Genomic DNA, 19,949 nt, shown 5'->3' with positions numbered 1-19,949 from the left:
AGCTTCTGTAACAGGGGGCCTGAGCTAGAAAAGCTAGGAAGAGAGCTAGGTGGTAGAAAACCACCTCCTCCAGCCCCAAGAATAAAACTTGAGACTTCAGGCACCAAGAGCAGGCCCCCAGCTAGCAGGACATTTCAAAGAGCATTTCACCTCAATGATTAGGGTCCTCTCAGGAAGCTGTTAGCATTTTTTCTTCCAGATTGTGATGGAGAAAAGGGACAGAGGCAGACTGAGACAGAGAAATAACAAGATAATCACTCTACTGCCCGGGAACCAGGACAAAAATCTCCTGCATTCTTGTCCTTGCTGTGGTGGATGTCTCAGTATTTCTGCAAAGTGAAAGAGGACAAGAAGGACAAGGAAGGTCCCATGCACTCCCCTCCAGCCCCAGAATGTTTTATTGGCACAGAGCTGGGAGTTTCCTCGTGGAGGCTGACACTGGAGTGCTGTGAGAGCAAACATCCAAGTCTCATAATCTCAGTGAGGGTCAGGAACTGCAGCCCCTGAGGAAAGGAGCAGCCTGAGCTCCCCTCCCCAAATTCTGCCTCTCCAGTCCATGGGGCCTTTCATCTGCCCTACAAGTGAAATCTTCAGCCAGAATGAGTCATGTAGAAACAAAAATATGTGTGGGGAGAAAAGGAAATAAGGAGACTTTGGCAAATGGAAAAATATAAATGTCTAATGGAAACTAATTATTTTCCCCTGGTATTTGAAAGCATTCACAGGCTTCACCAATATAAATAAATCTATAAATGTTTCCTCTGTTAACAGAGGAAATTCAGCTTCACAGGCAAAACTTTAGAAATTAATGTTATTACCTCCTCAACATTTTGTTATACAAATAACATAAAATAGAAAAATTATGTCATTAAACCTCAAAATCCTGTACAGTAATAAAACTAAATTAATTACTCATGCAATAATAAAGGACAGCAGAGTTAAACACCAGGGCCTGGTTTATACATTTTGGTTAAAAGAGTTACAAACCATGCTCACACACCTGTGTCATTTACTATGAAGAACATCAGGTTGTAATGCTGATTGGTTGTGTTGTACATAAGACTCAGATTGCAGCCTGATTTTTAAGACATAGAAAAACCTACAGCTGTTTAGAAAATTATGCACAGCCCTCACATGAATATCCTTCACCTCTGCTAGAGAATGCTTGGTAAGAAATTTCAGAGCAGAAGAGAAGCAGGGTTTGTCCAAAAGCTTTTTGATCACTAAAAGCCAAGGGCACATGCAGATGCCAGCTCACCACACAGGCCCTGACTGCAGTAATGCCCCAACACTGATCACACAGAACCACTGGATCTGCTGCTTTTGCCTCCCAGTGCTGAGAGGGAGCAGGGAGAGGAGAGAGACCCCAAAGTGAGCAGGAGATTTCAGGCAGAGCAGCCCAGATTGGACTGTGGAGTTAAGGAGTGGTACAGCTTGGAAACAGATGCTGACATGCAATACATGCCACTTTCTTAGATAAACTGTTACATGGATTTAGAGTCATCCTGCCAAAAAGGCAATCTAGTAAAACTTACAAAACTGGGATTAAATTGGGAAATTTGTCTAGTGTTGGCGTTAAGTTGGCAACAGAATTGTTTTTACATAGTATATGGTAATCAACATTTGAGTAGAGCTCCCCTAGGCTTCCTGTTTGTGGTAATTTCCATGAGTTACTATCCTAACATCAGATTATTTTGACTCTACAAGCTTCTACTAATTTGTTAGTATGTATATTCACTGAATATATATACTAAATGTATGTGTATTCAGTGAATCCTGCTAAAGATAAATTAAAATCCTGCTAAAGATAAATCTGAACTACAACAGATGCAGGATTTTAGAACTCATATTCATACAGAAAGGTGCTTAGAATCTAATGGGAATTACTACACTCTGTGCAATTCCCCTTTTTTGCCAAAAATCTTCCCAGGGAGCAGAAAGGCCTAGGTGTTAAATTACTTGACAAAACCTAGGAGAGCATGATCCAGCTCTGCTCTGTCGCAGATTTTTGTGTTACCTTAACAGCTCCCTGAGCTTCTTTAGGTCTCAGTTTCCCACAGGTGAAATGCAGATGACAGCCCTGTGCCCTCAGATTGTCAGGAATGATGGTGATGGGGCCAAACAGATCCATCACAGAGACAAAATGCTGTGAACCTGCACCTTCAGCAAGGCTGGCACGATGCAGAGGAGATTTTGTTGGTAGTGCAGGACAAGCACAGCCCCCAGCAGCAGCCACAGCAACATTGCCAAGGCACAGCAGAGCGAGCAGGGGGAAAGCTGCGTTCCACTTCTCTGTCTGCCACACAGTTCCACCAGAGCAGTACCAAACCACTTCAGATGCACATTCAGCAGATTTTCTAGCTTTGCTTTGGCCAGTTTTAAGTCCTTTACCCTTCAAACTACACTGTGACAATATTAATACAGGCACCACTGCCTACTCCCCTTTTGCACACCGTGCAGGCTAAACAATGTGCATTAGATGCAGCAGAAATAGCCAGGTTTCCAAAGCTGCAATCTTCTCAGCCTACAGAAATATATACAATTATAGATGCATTATATGCATTATACTTTGCACAGAGCACTACACCACTGAAGAGGAGCCTGAATTTTTAGCTGGTAGCAATAATAATTTTAAATATCTGGCTACTGTACTGAACAAGTGTGTGAATTACTGCCTGTAAAGGTTTCATGTTCTAGGCAAGCTGCCAAAAAAGGAGCTGCAATGCTACACTTCTGAGTCCAAACCAGAGCCTGAACCTTTGTGCTCCTTCCCTCAGTGTCCCCAGTATGCTGAACTGTAGCCCAGTTTTACCATTGTACTCGTGGCTACATGGGCTTCTTCTTTGTGTGACACTTGGTGAAATATTTGTTTGAACCACAACAACTCTTTGCCCTACACCATTGCTGTAATCACATTCAGAAATAGGTTCATGGCTTCTGTGATAAACACAGATCTTCAGAAATCCATATTAACCACTTCTTTCTGTTCTTGCCAATCCTAAAAGAAAACCTACCAAACAAGCAAAAACCTCCAAGGTTATTCTCTGTATACAGAGGTGCATTCTCACTTCTGTCAGAGATTTCTATTCTTTATGAGAAGTTTGGTGTAACACCTTCAGCCTCTGAATGTTGGTGTTCAGATTTTTCCAGCAAAATTAACTTGGTCCTGTTGGTTTGGCTGTAAATTGATACAAGCATAAATATACACACAGAACAGGTTTAGAAAAGCAAAGACTGAAGTGTGAGGGCAACACACAGGGAACAGGGGCTGTGGAACCCTGACTTCAATGTCTTTAATTCAGAAGGTATTTTTGAATAGAACTCCTTCAGACTGCCCAGCTCCCTGCAGTGACAGCCCTGTGCTGATGGTGCAGCAAAATGCTTCTGTCCTCACAAAGTGTCCCTTTTGTGCCTCTTTCTGTATACCCAGGGTCACATGCAAAGAAAAGTGGGAGAAAACCTGTCCATGATTCACCTCAAAGGGTCCCATGAAATGCATTCCTTCCTCTGTTGTATTTTCTTCTGCAAGCAGACATTTGAAAAGGAGTTAGTGCCCATATTTCTAAATGAAGTAGTCTGTAAGAAGTTAATATCCTCAGCACATCAGCCAGGAAAAAAATCATACATTGCATTCACTTTTTAGGACCTAAAGCAGACTCAAGGTTAATTTGGTTGCTTACAACTTGAAAATGATTGCTCCAAGTTTTATTTATGTTAGTTGGTTAGATCACTTAACACAGATCTGCACTTTTTGAGTAGAGGGAAAAAAGATGTAATTGTTTCTATCAGCATTATCTGGTTTCATCTGTAGGCCATCATGGCTCCAGCAACCATTCACTATTCATTTCTCATAACATACCATGACTTCTTTTGGACAGCAATGATTCTAGAAAAAAATCCATATGAAAAACTGCTGACTAAACTCAGCTGCCTATAAACAATACCGGAATGTGCCATCAGCTTGCAATATTTCAAAATTTAACTCTGTTCTGCAGCACTTTGCTCTGCACATTAACGTGATGCCTTCAAAGTGCAATGGCAATGCCTTTCTAGCCCATTTCTTACCTCTGCTACAGCAGCCACTCCCTGATTGTTCCGTGATTCTGCCTTCCTAAAGAGAACAGGGCTGTTCTCAGTGTCGAGGGTGAAACACCAATGGCCCAATTTCCCTTGGAACACTGGAACCAGTTCTTGCCACCTGTGTGGGAAAATGATCCATTTGGTTGGTGAGGAATCAGAGAAACTCCAGTTCTACCCTGGCTTTAATGAGATGAGAATCTGATCTCAGCAGCAATTTGCTGAGAGCTGCTGCATGAGGGCAGGGAAGCTGAGGAGATGAAACTCTATCAGGCTGTGGAGATGAAACTCTATCACCCCCAAGTCTTACAAACTCCTCAAAACTCCGCTGCAATATCTAAACTTTTGGCCACTTGTGTCTCCTTGGTCTCCCGAAGAAAGCAGGAGAGTTTGTCAGCTAAAATTTTTTGCTGCCTCCATCTTTTCTTCCTTTTCTCTGGAAACTGTTGGTCAAGAGCACAATCAGCAGTGAGATGGAATGGCCAAACGATCAGGGAGGTAATTGCCAGTGTTTTGGGATAACTGCTGGCTCTTTAATTAACTTCCTATAGGATTTCAGACAAGGTGCATCTTCTGAACCTTGTTTTTTCAGCAAATTGAATATACCTAAGGATTGGCTACACCTTTATTTACTGCTTTCAACAGTAAATAGAAATTTACTAAATAGTAAATTAAATTTACTACATTTTCAATAGAAGCAGGAAATCTCTGGGCTTAAAACCTGCACAAATCCAGGTCTGAGCAAACTGATTTGTCTTCTGCAGGTAATAGAATATTTCCCCCAAAAATTGCAGTGCAGCTGCAGGCTCCACATGCCCAGGACAAACACTGCTTTGGAGGCACAGACTGAAGCTGGCTCCTGCTCTGAGGCTTCTCAAGTCACAGCAAGAGAAATGTGGTCAAATGCCTCCTGGTCTAGACAGGAGATTTCCTCATGCAAAAGAGCAAAGTGATAAGACATTTCTGATTGAATTCAGGGGATCAGGAGAAAGTTCATAATCACATCAAACTATCTGGAAATGTTCATTTATGTAGGAATATGCTGGGTTTAGTGCTTAATCTTTTAAGAATTTTGCATTCTCAGATACACCAGCTAGAAATCTGTCCAAGTTTAATCTGATGTTAATTACTCTGAAAATATTTCCCTTTCTTCCTAATTTTCTCTTTTAGTTGGTATAGTTTTCCTTATTTAATTATGAATGAAAATATACAGCATTCATTTCTATAATTAGCAGGTGACTAATACTTGAATGCAAAATCCTCAAAACTTTGGTATGTTTTAATGATTTCTTTTGATCAACAGTGTGCAAGAGTATAATTTTTTTTTGACAGGGACTTAAGAGGAATTACATGTGTGATTTCTTTTGCTGCCTGTGAAAAAACTCAGTGTCATTACACTGTGCAGGCTCACTCTGCAGTATCTGTGCCTGCAAACCAAATTCAGTTCATGATGTCCTAGCTTTACTTAGGCTTTTTTATTTTCACTTGTAGAATTAGTCTAAAAGTGCTGCAAATACCCCAGTGTGCAATACTTTTTTCTTGACCTAGAGATGGGGCAACTGAGAGGAGTTTTAAAAACTACTATTTCTATTTTCAGTTTCATGAGAAGGGCGAGACAATACAGATGTTATAATTCACAGCATCACTATCAGAAGCCAATTATTTCCTAATTACAAGTGTTTCTTAGCCTATCAGCTTTTGCCACACTATGCAGTAAATGCCTTAAAGGCAATAATCTAAAATTATCCCTTCTAGGTCCTACTACAGTGCATCTTTCATAGTTCTATTGCTCCAAAGTATCTAGTTTTATTTGTAAGGCCATCTTTTGAAACTTGTTTCTGGCTCCACTTGACTCTCAACAATATCTCTGTCACAGACACATTTTGTGAAAAACCCTTTCCTTAGGATTTTTCCTCCTGAGAAGCTGAGAGGCCTCAGGAACAAAATGTAAGCACTGATTATCTGCTGCTGTGGAATGCAACAGGTGCATCTTTGATTAGTCCATGTTGGTTGTTTCTGATTAATGGCCAATCACAGTCAGCTGGCTCGGACTCTCTCAGAGTCACAAGCTTTTGTCATCATTTCTATTCTTTGCAGGCCTTCTGATGAAATCCTTTCTTGTATTATTTTAGTATAGTTTTAATATAATATATATCATAAAATAATAAATCAGCCTGCTGAACCATGGAGTCAGATCCTGCTCTCTTCCCTCTTCCTGGCACCCCTGCGAACACCACCCCACATCTCTGCCGTTCCACGGCATTTCTAAGTCAGCATTTTTATCTCAAAGTTTGCACAGTGTCAGGCCCTGAGCTGTCTCCAGCTGGATTTGCAGTGCCAGGCCCTGGCAGTGTGCTCAGGGCTGTCCCTGTCCCTGTCCCTGTCCCTGTCCCTGCAGGAGTACAGGATCTCCAGCTTCGAGCAGAGGCTGATGAACGAGATCGAGTTCCGCCTGGAGCGGACGCCGGTGGACGAGTCGGACGATGAAATCCAGCACGAGGAGATCCCCACGGGCAAATACATTGCTCCCATCTTTGATAAGAGACTCAAGCATTTCCGGGTCATGGAAGGATTCCCTATCACCTTCACCTGCAAAATAGTTGGAATTCCTGTTCCCAAGGTAGGTCACTCTCGCTGGGACTGCGAAGGAGCAAAACCCAACTCCCCAGCAGTTTCTGTTCATCCCTCCTAGGCACGTGGTTCTGTGGAGAGAGCTCCCAAATAAATCATTCCCCCACCTTCCTAAAAGCACAGTATCTGCTCCTGAGCATGCAGCAGGCCTTGAGTGCAACCCCCTGACTGCAGGAGACAGAACTGCTCAGCCCCAGAACTTCCAGAGAGATGAGATCTGATCTAAGCAGTAACGTGCTGAGAGCCAAGGAAAGAGAACCTGGCAGGCCCGGCTGTGATGTGCAGCTTCCTGAGCTCTACCTGGAATCACTGTTTCACATTACAACTGACCTGCAAAGGTCATAATAGTCTAAAATTGTATTAGCTGTCCCTCAACTTCTGTTATTTTTCTAGTCCCTGTTAAGTCACGGGGGCGTGTCTGATCACCACAGGTCTACTGGTTCAAGGATGGCAAGCAGATTTCAAAGAAAAACACACATTTCAAAATGAACAGAGAAGAGGATGGAACGTGTTCTTTACATATTGAAGCTGCTACTAATGATGATGATGGCAACTATACAATTATGGCTGCAAACCCACAAGTAAGGTGTTTTATTTTCTTTTACAAAAACGCTTGTTTCATCTTTTTCTAATATATATTAAGAAGAACATAAATTAGGCCACATGCTTTGACATCAAGTGGTGACTGTATCACAAATCAGGTGCTTCAGAGCACAGGAGAGGAAACCATGTACAGATGACTGATGAAACTACTCCCCTGTTACACAGATGGTTAAAAGCACTAAGGACATTTTCCCATGTTAGTAATTCCTGCCCGATCCCCTTCCCACTCCCTGTTGCTGGTAGGTACCTTTGAGATGTGCTGACAAGACTGACATGATGTTTCAGGCAGAAAGAATAGAGCAGGAACAAACAGTTAAATCAAATTTGGAACTGTTACTAAACAATATTCTTTATTCAGGATGCAAAGATACGGATCTGCAAATAGTCTCATTCCCTTATACCATTCTCCTTGACCCCATGTGCTAGCTTAGCTGTTTATTTAGAAGTACATTCATCAGGCAACTTTTTCCAGTTTAAAAGTTTCTCTTTTTTGAAATTATTTTTCTGTTCAGTTTCCATATGGCTGCATTTTAAAGCAGGCCAGTACAAAGGTACCAGCAGACGGTACCTGTGGCATGAATAAATAAAATCAGCAGGGACAGGCACCACTGCCAAATGCATTGGCACAGCCTGGAAGAGTTTGGGAAAGCCCTGCCTCAACTGCAGGCCGACAGCATTTGCTTTGGGGAAGTGGTGTTCTCACTATAGCTCAGCTGCTTTGTAAAAATAATCCTAGTGCACTGTAAGGCTCAATATTTATACTTTAAAACGAAATAAGCCGTTAACCAACTATTAATTGTGTTTCCATTGTGAATTGCAGGGGAGGATCAGTTGTTCAGGACACCTGATGGTTCAGAGTGTCCCTTTTCGGGGACGAATATCCACAACTCAGCCTCACAGGTGAAAGAAAAAAGTCCCGCAGAACTTCTTTATCCTTTTTAATGAAGGCATCCAAAATAGCCACTGCATTCATTGAACTTCAGTTCTCAGTCATAAAGTGGAAATAACAGCAGCAGTTCCCTCCCAACAGGTCACTTCTATGTGTTTGAAGGGCATCCTCAAATACAGGGAAGTCTAAGTACGATTTCATTTACTTGTTGTAGTGGAGCTAAAGGCAAGGGATGGATTAGCAAAATGAAATTCAGCCAAAAAAAGCAAAAATAAGTAAAGGCTGGCTTGGGAATCCAAGGCTACTACATGATATAGTTAACTGGATAATCTTTCTAAATGAAAATATGCAAGAATTAAATTACAATCAGTCCATTTCTTCCTGCCCTTTTATGTAACTCAAGCTATCTCTCCATCCTTTTCCTCAATCCTTTTCCTCAATTTCCTCCTTTTTTTTAAGCACTGGGGGGAAAAGCTTGCCTTCCAAGCAGAGCCATGTGATTTTTGCTTTGCAGAACACGGCCCCGGGTGCCGGAGGGAGACAAAGAGGCCGTGCAGGAACGCTTCTTCAGGCCACACTTCCTGCAGGCTCCAGGGGACATGGTGGCACACGAGGGGCGGCTCTGCAGGCTGGATTGTAAGGTATTGACTGCTCCTTCTGGTCACTCTCACTTTACCTCCCTCTGTACGTGCAGTGTTCTCACGTTCTTGAATGCATGCATGAGCTCCATTCAAAGTCTGGACGCTTCATTTTCAAAACTATTTCTTTATGCCGTTGTCTCTGAGCTGATTCCAGGGATTTCTTTTGAGCAAATATTCCATGGGATGAAGAACACAGAAAACACAACCCAGAAACAGAAGGCTTGTCCAAATTACTAGATGTGCTCGCTGTGTCTTTTACCAGTATGAACTCCAGAAGTTCTGCTCCATTACCAGACTCTTAAACATAACCCAGAATAGCACAAAACCATGAGAAAGAGAGGATGCAGCAAAGAAAGAGGATTGCTTGGTGTTCAAACAAATGTTCCCATTGTACTGGACTGAATTAAGATTAGTACTCCCTGAAAAGAGGGGATGCAGTCCAGTTCATTTTATGCTTCCCCAGCATGCACAGAGGCAGGAACATCCCAATTTACTGATTGAAATCCTGGCATGAAAGAGCTGTCAGAGGTTAGAGTACACAGAGTGAATAGTGAACACCTTCAGGAGAATCATCTGCCCCAAGCTCTTCTGGAACCCTCTATGTCCCTGCAGTGCAGCAAAGGTGGCAGTGCTGACCCTGACCAAAGAGGGGAGAGGCTCTGAGGCACAAGTTAATGCCCTGAGGATGAGCAAGACTCATTATACTTAATTTACGATGTGAAGTTTACAAGGAGCATGCCAGAGAATTTGGTTATTCCCAGCTCTGCTGGCCTGGCAGGGCTTGTGAGGCCTTCAAGCATGCCTGGCATTGCACAGAGCTGGGAGAGAGCAGTCCCCACTAAGAAAATTCCACTTCCCTCTGTCTCTGCTTTGTAAAGTGTTGTTTGGAAAGCAGTATTCTAGACATGAGTAAGTACTGCTCCCTATTGAAAAGGTTTTTAATACTACAAAACAGTCTAATCTTGCAAAAAACACCTAATTTGTAGTGCTCTACAGCATGCAAGTTCAACAGCTATGAAGTATTATATCATTCTTCATCAAATTTTACAAAATACAAAGTAATTTGTATTTAAACTCTTTAAACTCTGTAGTATTTTACATCAAGGAATTAGATTTCTATTCAGCACCAAAAAAAGGAAAACTAGCTAATTATTAAGAGTTTTTTGTGAATCTCATATTCTAATTTCATACTTCAAACCAAGTTTCTTCCTTTTTGACTAAGAAAAATGTAGATATTTCATGCATTTTTAAATCTTTTTACTCGTTTGTTTTCTGGGTTTCTCCCTTTCAGACGCACTCAGCAGGGAAACATAAACAGAAATAATTTCAGCAGAATATAGAGAGTCTTTTGTGAATCTCATATTGTCATCTCATGTTTCTAAGTTTCTTCCTTTTTGACTAAGAAAAATGTAGTTATTTAATGTATTTTTAAATCTCTTTAGTTGTTTGTTTTCTGGGTTTTTCCCTTTCGGAAGCAGTCAGCAGACAAACAAATCCCGAGACATAATTTATAAAAATAAATTTCTGGTGTAGATTTTGGCCCGACTCAGTGGCATTTGCAGGAAGGGCTGGCTGTGAGGTTCCCCAGCTGCGTGCCCCAGTGGCACCCAGCCTGGAGGTGTTCCCTGTGTGCCAGGTGAGCGGGCTGCCCACGCCGGAGCTGACGTGGCTGCTGAACGGCAAAGCCGTGCTCCCCGACAGCAGGCACAAGATGCTGGTCAGAGAGACAGGGGTGCACTCCCTGCTCATCGACCCCCTGTCCCTGAGTGATGCTGGCACCTACACCTGCCTGGCCACCAACAGGACAGGACAGAACTCATTCAGCCTGGAGCTCACCGTTGTAGGTAAGGAGCGCTGGAAAACTCACCTCAGTAATGACGTTATCTGCATGCGTTTCTTCAAACTCACCTACAGACAATTATAGTTCATAGTTAATAAATAGTTGATGCACTAAGAGTAGGAAAATCCCACAGCTGTAGACACAGACATGTAATTTTTACCTGTGTATTTCCCTCCCCAGCTGATGAGGGAAATGTGTCGCAGAAATCTTTTATGGAAAATCCTTTCCTTAGGATTTTTCCTCCTGAGAAGCTGAGAGGCCTCAGGAACAAAATGTAAACAATGATTATCTGCTGCTGTGGAATGCAACAGGTGCATCTGGGATTGGTCTCATGTGGTTGTTTCTAATTAATGGCCAATCACAGTCAGCTGGCTCAGAGAGAGAGCCGAGCCACAAACCTTTGTTATCATTCTTTGCTATTCTATTCTTAGCCAGCCTTCTGATGAAACCTTTTCTTCTATTCTTTTAGTATAGTTTTAAGGTAATATATACCATAAAATAATAAATCAGCCTTCTGAAACATGGAGTGAGATCCTCATCTCTTCCCTCACCCAAGAACCCCTGTGAACACCATCACAGAAATGCACCTGGTGCTCAGATGAGTCCTGCTACTAAGAGAGTGCCAGAAGAATTCTGCCTCATTATCACCCATCCTCACTTTCTCCCCAGAAAATCCTTAGGGTTTGAATTCATAATATATATGTTGAGGTATTCCAGATTTCAGCCCAAATTTTATTGGTTTAAAAATGTTTTTAAATAGAAAAAAATTAATCTGAATATTGCTCTTTAATAAAGCCTTAAAATATGTGAGATATTGAAATTTATAGATCTGGCATTAATTTTCTGCAATGGTAGTATGTTTAGACTCATTAGACATGCATATATTCTTTTATGAACATCAGTTCTGCCTATTATTTACTTTATGTTCCCTTACAGAGGCTGTATCATGGCAATTCACTTCCCTTCCAACATCCCACTACAAATTCACAACCTATTTTGCTATCACAAGAATAACTTTTAATCATGCTCTCCCATGCTATTCAAAGAGAAACAAAGAATGAAATACCTGTTGTTGAATAATTCTCTTTGCAGCAAAGGAAGTCAAGAGAGCCCCCATGTTCCTGGAGAAGCTTCAGAACTGTGGAGTTCCAGAAGGCTACCCTGTCAGATTGGAGTGCAGAGTTGTGGGAATGCCACCTCCCGTATTCTTCTGGAAGAAGGACAATGAGACCATCCCATCCAACAGAGAGAGGATGAGGTACTGTGACACCGTGCCTGAATTTCCTGTGCCTGGACCAGCAGCTTCCATGAAAAGTCTGTGCTGAGTGCAGATCCCAGTGCTGGGCAGCAGCTCCTTTCACCCACATAAGTTGTACAAGCCTTGCTTCCCCGTGGTTTGTTCCTTGGTTCAGAACAAAGGCACGACGCTGCCGTGCCTCAGAGAGTGGGACAGAGGCTGCAGGCTGCCAGGGTGCTGGATCCCCTTACCACACACACCCTGATGTGGTACCTCAGTGCCCTGCAGGTGCTGGATCCCCTTACCACACACACCCTGATGTGGTACCTCAGTGCACTGCAGCACCTTGTTCTCTCTAAGCTCTGTTTTCCCACTTTACTTCCAACTAGGTATGAATTCAAATTCAGAACAGTTTCAGTGCCCCAGAGCATGGATAACAGAGAATTTATCATGTCAAATAAAGAAACTGAACAAAGTTGGTCACAAACAAAGGTAAAGCCTTTTATCCATGCTTACAAAATACAACAAAGTTCAGGTTCACCTCTTGCAGCCAAATGCAGCACTATTTTTTAATTTTTGCAAAAACAAGAGCTGATGAAATAATGTGCCTGGCTGTAATTAATGATAAGTGAAGTGTTTTCTTTTTTTTAAATATTTCTACTTCAGCATCTATCTGATTTTTAGTATTTTATTTCACTTGGCTCCAAGTATCAACTTGCTGCAGTCACTGGATCTTTGAGATCAGCTTCAAGAAGTCCCCATCCCTTCCCACACAGGCTGTGAGTGCAGCAAGCTGCTCAGGGATGGACACCAGGCACAAGGAAAGCATTCTTAGAAAACTCTTTTATGGTCACCACCCAGAGACTCTCCAAAATCCCCACCTAACCCTGACCCTCTGCAGCCTACAGGCTCTATGGTTTGGGCCCTGTCCTGTTTAATATTAATACCTTTATAATCGGGAGGAGGGAATTGAGTCTGCCGTTAGCAAATTTATGATTACATACATAAAGATGTTCCCCTTTCATAGGGATCGTGGTTCTACACACACACACATGTTGTAGTCGCTGGAAAATCAACAACTCTCCTAAAATGCCACGTTTCCAGTTGTTTCACAAAAGGTTAGAAAACAAATTTTGCTTCAGCTGAGCAGAGGAATGGCTAAGGGAAACCTTCCCAGCCCACAGGAGCAAGGATAAAGGCTGTGACAGCTCTGCTATCCCAGCCAGCTGAGAGCAGAAACCCCAAAGGCTCCAGTGGCTGTGACAGACCCAGGGCAGCATCACCCCTCCTGTCCCTGTCCCAGCTCTCTGGTTCCTGCCTGAAGCCAAGAGAGGCTTCTGTAGCACAACAGGGACACACAGCAGCTCCTGCACCCCAGCACGAGGCAAATTGTGTAGTGCTGGGAACAAAGGGTGAAATGTTCCCTTTTTATTGGAGCACAAAATGTCCTCTTGTCCTGCACGCCCGTGGTTTCGTTCCAGTTCATATGGAAACAAAATCTCAAATTTCAGAACATCCTGGAATTTCAAGTGTTCTGAAGTGCTCATCTCACTTCTGTTCCTTTATAATGAGAGAAGCACTTGGCTTGATAAAAAGGACGAGGCTCAGCCTAGAGAGCAGGGGAGTCTCAGTTCTGTTACATCCTGCTGGAAATTGCAGCCACAAAGCCTCAGATCACTGGAGAGCCAAGGAAGTGAACAGTGAAGCAGGTTTCTTTCAGAGTGTCAGCCAAACAAATCTTTCTGATTTTCCCACTTGGTCATTTTCTCATGGAAATGTATTGACTGTAGACCGCTGCCTCTTTGGGAGCAGAGATGGCAACATTTCTGCTTCATATTCGATATACATTTATTAAAATCTGAAAGCGGACGTGCTCGTGAGAAGTACTAATTCCCAAACACTTGTTTTCCAGCATGCACCAAGACACAACGGGGTATGTGTGCCTCCTGATCCAGCCTGCCAAGAAAGCAGACGCTGGCTGGTACACCTTGTCTGCAAAGAACGAAGCTGGCATCGTCTCCTGCACTGCCCGCCTGGACATCTATGGTAGGTTGGATGAGAACAGACATTTTAAAAAAACCCAAAAAAGCAAAGAGCCCGTGTTTTCAAACTCATATTTCCAGTTTGGTTTTTAAACCCCAGCTAATATGAGAAGTCACCGGCGCATCTCTGTCAGCCTCCTGCCACCTTGTGGTGGTATGGGCAACATGGAAGGCTCGAGAGAGGGGAGGCTGATTTAAGAAAGGTGAAACAAAATTTAAAATTCCCTTAGGTATCTAAATGCTGAAAGACATAAATTTTCAAATGAAAGGTTCAAGGCACAAACAGGAAAAATACAGAAATCAAGAAATGCTTCCCAATTCCAACCACATTTTCTAAGATAAGTAACTCATACCCCAAAGTGAGTGACAGAAGTAATTTTTCTTTGGGCTATTTTGCATGGGTGGAGTCGAGGGATGGTAGGTGTGGTCTGATATTTGCAACTCTGCATGCAAAGGAAAATAATAATGACTTCAAGTAGAAACAAAATTGGGACTGCAAGAAAAAAGGAGCCTCTTTTTAAATTATTTCCAGATAGATAGGGTTAAAATTCAGCATGGAAAGATATGTCCTGTCAATGCTTAACATGTAGATTGTTGTCTCCCACACTAAGTTATCTGAGAGCATTGGAGCCTGAACCTGACTTCCATTTTCATACCCTTTTCATTTTAACTGCTGACAGATATGTCTCTCTAATTGGGGGGCAGACCCATATGGATAAACATTGGCAAAGATAATATCATTTTCCCTTGTCTGAAGCGTTTTAGGGATAGCAACTACTAGATATTATGTAATAAAATATTTTTACAAAATTTTAGCATATGGGAGCATGTAGAATTGTACTTTAAAATTACCGAATATGTGTCTTTGGAATACATTTCTTTCAGTATTTAAAAAAAATTCTAGAAAACATGTTAGTAGTTGTAACTACTACATGGCAATAAAAATTGCAATCACTTCCTTGAAGAAAAGCCATCCAGAGGATGAAGCAGAACAGAATCACAGCCCTGGCCACTTTGTTCATCTCTGTTCATGCTATGTATGTTTCTAGTTCTGATTGCAAGGGCTCTGGAGAAGGCTCCAAAGATTCAACCACTAAATTCTGGACTTTGTGAAATCCATGCAAACACTGCCACTGAACTGAACAGGGATGAAATCTTATCTGTAGACTTCAAGGGAAAATTGCTGAACATAAAAACAATGCCAATGATAAGATTTGAAAGAACAGACCCTAACCCAGAGAGCTCAATGCTGTGCTCTCCTCAGGGATGTTGGGAGCAACTTCCCGGCTGTGAAAAGGCCAATCACTTGTTTTTAAATTGTTAAAAGTTGAATAGTAATAAAATGGTTATGAAAATAGTAATAGAATTAGAGTAATAATAATTTGGACAATTTTGATTAGGACAATATGAGGCAATAAAAACAAAGGTTACGGATGTCTGGGTACCTTTTCCTGGGCAGCACAAGCCCGAAAAAGGCCCCACGTTAACAGAGGATTGACCCTTAAAAGCAACAGCCTGTTGCATATTCATTCACCTCATCCATGATGCATAAATTCCATTCAAACACAGGATTCTGTCTGGGCAGTGTCAGCTTCTTCCTCCTAATCCTAAGGCACCTTCAATCCTTAGCCAGGCAGGAAGAAGTCAGCTTCTTCTGATAATGGAGCAATAAATTCTCTTTCCCTGAAAGATTCAGGTGTCCTGTGGCTGCTATCTGCTGCAAGCACCTCATTCCTTTCTTAAAATAACCCCCCACTCACATAGTTCCTATTTTAAATACAAAAGTTCCCTTTAACTACAAAACTACATTTATTAAATGCATACATTCTATGTCTATTAAATATATATTTATTTAATATTTTTACATATTAAATATATAATTATATATTATATTGAAATGTTAATGCAGCACTACTAATCAATACTAGAAAATACAGATAGTAAATAATGTGTAGAGCCATATGAGGTGCACTTGTGACATGGGTGTGTGGATGGGTGTCCATTGTTTCTCCGGTGTGTGGATGGGTGTCCATTGTTTCCCTGGTGTGTGGATGGGTGTCCATTGTTTCCCTGGTGTGTGGATGGATGTCCATTGTTTCTCTGGTGTGTGGATGGATGTCCATTGTTTCTCTGGTGTGTGGATGGATGTCCATTGTTTCTCTGGTGTGTGGATGGGTGTCCATTGTTTCTCCCGTGTGTGGATGGGTGTCCATTGTTCCTCCCGTGTGTGGATGGGTGTCCATTGTTTCTCTGGTGTGTGGATGGGTGTCCATTGTTTCTCTGGTGTGTGGATGGGTGTCCATTGTTTCTCTGGTGTGTGGATGGGTGTCCATTGTTTCTGCCGTGTGTGGATGGATGTCCATTGTTTCTCTGGTGTGTGGATGGGTGTCCATTGTTTCTCCCATGTGTGGATGGGTGTCCATTGTTTCTCCCGTGTGTGGATGGGTGTCCATTGTTCCTCCCGTGTGTGGATGGGTCTCCATTGTTCCTCCCGTGTGTGGATGGGTGTCCAGTGTTTCTCCGGTGTGTGGATGGGTGTCCATTGTTCCTCCCGTGTATGGATGGGTGTCCATTGTTTCTCCCGTGTGTGGATGGGTGTCCAGTGTTCCTCCCGTGTGTGGATGGGTGTCCATTGTTTCTCCCGTGTGTGGATGGGTGTCCAGTGTTCCTCCCGTGTGTGGATGGGTGTCCATTGTTCCTCCCGTGTGTGGATGGGTGTCCATTGTTTCTCCCATGTGTGGATGGGTGTCCATTGTTTCTCCCGTGTGTGGATGGGTGTCCATTGTTCCTCCCGTGTGTGGATGGGTGTCCATTGTTTCTCCCGTGTGTGGATGGGTGTCCAGTGTTCCTCCCGTGTGTGGATGGGTGTCCATTGTTTCTCTGGTGTGTGGATGGATGTCCATTGTTTCTCTGGTGTGTGGATGGGTGTCCATTGTTTCTCTGGTGTGTGGATGGGTGTCCAGTGTTCTTCCCGTGTGTGGATGGGTGTCCATTGTTTCTCCCGTGTGTGGGTGGGTGTCCATTGTTTCTCTGGTGTGTGGATGGGTGTCCATTGTTTCTCCCGTGTGTGGATGGGTGTCCAGTGTTCCTCCCGTGTGTGGATGGGTGTCCATTGTTCCTCTCGTGTGTGGATGGGTGTCCATTGTTTCTCTGGTGTGTGGATGGATGTCCATTGTTTCTCCCGTGTGTGGATGGGTGTCCATTGTTTCTCTGGTGTGTGGATGGGTGTCCATTGTTTCTCTGGTGTGTGGATGGGTGTCCAGTGTTCCTCCCGTGTGTGGATGGATGTCCATTGTTTCTCCCATGTGTGGATGGGTGTCCATTGTTTCTCCCGTGTGTGGATGGGTGTCCAGTGTTTCTCCGGTGTGTGGATGGGTGTCCATTGTTTCTCCCGTGTGTGGATGGGTGTCCATTGTTTCTCCCGTGTGTGGATGGGTGTCCATTGTTCCTCCCGTGTGTGGATGGGTGTCCATTGTTTCTCCCGTGTGTGGATGGGTGTCCATTGTTCCTCCCGTGTGTGGATGGGTGTCCAGTGTTCCTCCCGTGTGTGGATGGGTGTCCATTGTTTCTCCCATGTGTGGATGGGTGTCCAGTGTTCCTCCCGTGTGTGGATGGGTGTCCATTGTTCCTCCCGTGTGTGGATGGGTCTCCATTGTTCCTCCCGTGTGTGGATGGGTGTCCATTGTTTCTCCCGTGTGTGGATGGGTGTCCAGTGTTCCTCCCGTGTGTGGATGGGTGTCCATTGCCCCCCTGAGAGCCCAGCCAGGGTCTCTGGAGCGCGCTGTGTCTGTGTTTGTGTCGCTGCAGCCCAGTGGCACCGGCAGATCCCGCAGGCTCTGAAGCTGTGGCCCGGGGGCAGCCGCTACCCCTCCGTCACCAGCCAAGGACTCGACTCCTTCTGTGCCTTCCCTGCTGCCGAGAGCCCCGTGCTGTTCTCAGCCCCCAGGCACAAGCTGGTGGAGAGCGAAGAACTCTGAAAAACAAACACCCCTTCCAGGTGCGCCTGCGGAGGTACTCAGAACTGTGAAAAATAAATAATAAAAACAAAAAGAGGTACAACTCACCGTGCTCAAGGTTTACAAGCAACTTGTTTGTAATTAAGTGTTCTGCTGCTGCAAGTGCTGCGAGTAACATATGGTACAAGACTTTTGCATATGATTTTAATGCAGGATAATTGTGGTATGGAGTGTTGTGCAATAAATTCAGTACTGTGTAGTTTGCTAAGAATTACATGGTAAACATAGTTTTCAGCACCTAAAAGCCAATACCACTTTTACTTCTTGAATTCGAGCTACTGCACTGTAGCTGCCATGGTAAAGATTAACTGGAATACTGCCAGTGAAAACACTGACATTACAGTAACACCAATCCTGAATGAGGGTAAACAACAAGACTTTGAATGTAACTTAAAAAAACATGCCAAATAATCACAGAGCACAAGTTAAATGGAAAAGATGTAACTCATTTTTATATATGATTATTATTATTATGCCAGCCTATTCTAAAATTTTTGAACTCCAGACTAGGTATATATAGCAATTCATGTAGGTACAGCTGTATACCCTGAATATTTATATCTGTGTGTGTGTGTACTCTATGAACTGTGTATTCTTGGTGTAAGGGTTCAGAAAATAAGGTACAAGGCATGTGCATAAGGCACATAGGAAATGGAAATTCCTCTTGTCTGAAGCATGTTCTCTTGAGCCCATAGCTGAAATTATTTACCAGATGTGCTTCATACTTTTTTCTTCACCATGTTAGTGATCCTCTGACTTTAACATGGATGATACCAAACTTGTCACTTCATGGCTTTCAAATATCAGTTTCTTTTTCCTAATTTTTAATGTGCATCTACCATCTAACTCATTTTATAGCTAAATGGAAAGGAATTGTGACCTGGTAAACTTTTACCACCATGTAGGAAATTATCACAAGTGTGGTGTCTAATAGGAAGACAGAAAATTCTGTTAATATACAAGAGTTAAGAAGTTAAGCAACAGTCATATGCAAAAAGCTAAAAAAACCCAACAGTAGTAATAAATAAGGCAAATGATTGAAAAATCTACAGAAGGTATTAAGTGACAACACTTAATGATTGATTTAAATATATTTGGCATCTATACAATTGCATCAATACCCCCAGCTGTTAAAATCTGTGAATGTTTAAGATGTTTTCCTGCATCTTTAAATTACTCCTAACCCTCTCTGTAGACATTGGTTTCAAGCACTCCTTACTTACTGCTTTCAACATGGCTGCAGAATGCCACAAAGTCATGATCAAAGTCACAGAGATGGAAAAAAGTTTAACAGATGCTTTCATTTTAGACTATTTTTGGGGATTCTTAAAATTTAAAATATTAACTTAAAAAAAAAGTCCATATGCAAAGAAAACAATGAAGAGTTATGTTAAGAGCAAAAGAATATTGGATATAGCCAGAGACTGAGAAAGAGAATGTCTTTCATTGAGCTTCCCACAAATAGAGCTTCTGCTGTTTCCTAACTGTTGATTCCCTCAGGATTTAGAGGAAGTGAATTTCTTGTGTTGTTTTACTTCCCACCTGAGTGAACACCATAAAACAACACCATCATTATAACTCTCATGCTTTTGTTAGGAATCTCAGGCAACTCAAGCCTGGACAGACCAGAAAGATAAAACCCAGAATTATCCTAAGGGTTAAAACAAGGTACAGGGGTTTCCAAGGGAAAGCAGATGTTGCCCACATTGTACCTCTTCCCTGGCAAACAAAATAAAACTCATGGCTATTGAAAGAGATGCATTGAGTTAAGTGACTTCAGTAATGAGATGCAAACCCTAAGACATTCTGTGGGTCTGATCTTCTAGGACAGAGAATCTACTGCTCCTGTTTCCTTCTTTTGGTTCTTAGAATGGCTTAAGGATTCCAAAACTACTCCCAAAATTTCAAGTTTCCCACATTAGTTACTACTGTTGGAAAAACAATCCAAGAAAAGTTATTGGATTTTGCTTGCT

General features: G+C 42.6%; 1 protein-coding gene across 1 annotated transcript in view; it reads left to right on the top strand.

Annotated features, from left to right (window-relative positions):
- MYPN (myopalladin) overlaps window positions 1-19,729 on the top strand; it is a 53,975-nt gene extending 34,246 nt beyond the window's left edge. Inside the window, exons 13-20 of the mRNA XM_058810574.1 lie at window positions 6,476-6,697; window positions 7,140-7,289; window positions 8,132-8,211; window positions 8,715-8,841; window positions 10,478-10,685; window positions 11,774-11,939; window positions 13,831-13,964; window positions 17,768-19,729. Of these exons, the coding sequence (XP_058666557.1) occupies window positions 6,476-6,697; window positions 7,140-7,289; window positions 8,132-8,211; window positions 8,715-8,841; window positions 10,478-10,685; window positions 11,774-11,939; window positions 13,831-13,964; window positions 17,768-17,937 (1,257 nt within the window). The 3' untranslated portion in view covers window positions 17,938-19,729. The remainder of the gene's footprint in view (window positions 1-6,475; window positions 6,698-7,139; window positions 7,290-8,131; window positions 8,212-8,714; window positions 8,842-10,477; window positions 10,686-11,773; window positions 11,940-13,830; window positions 13,965-17,767) is intronic.
- The last annotated feature ends 220 nt before the right edge of the window (window positions 19,730-19,949 follow it).

This window comes from Ammospiza caudacuta, chromosome 9, assembly GCF_027887145.1.
Source record: "Ammospiza caudacuta isolate bAmmCau1 chromosome 9, bAmmCau1.pri, whole genome shotgun sequence".
NCBI lineage: Eukaryota > Metazoa > Chordata > Aves > Passeriformes > Passerellidae > Ammospiza > Ammospiza caudacuta.
The sequence above is the reverse complement of the archived record's forward strand: the minus strand, read 5'-3'. Positions and strand labels throughout refer to the sequence as shown.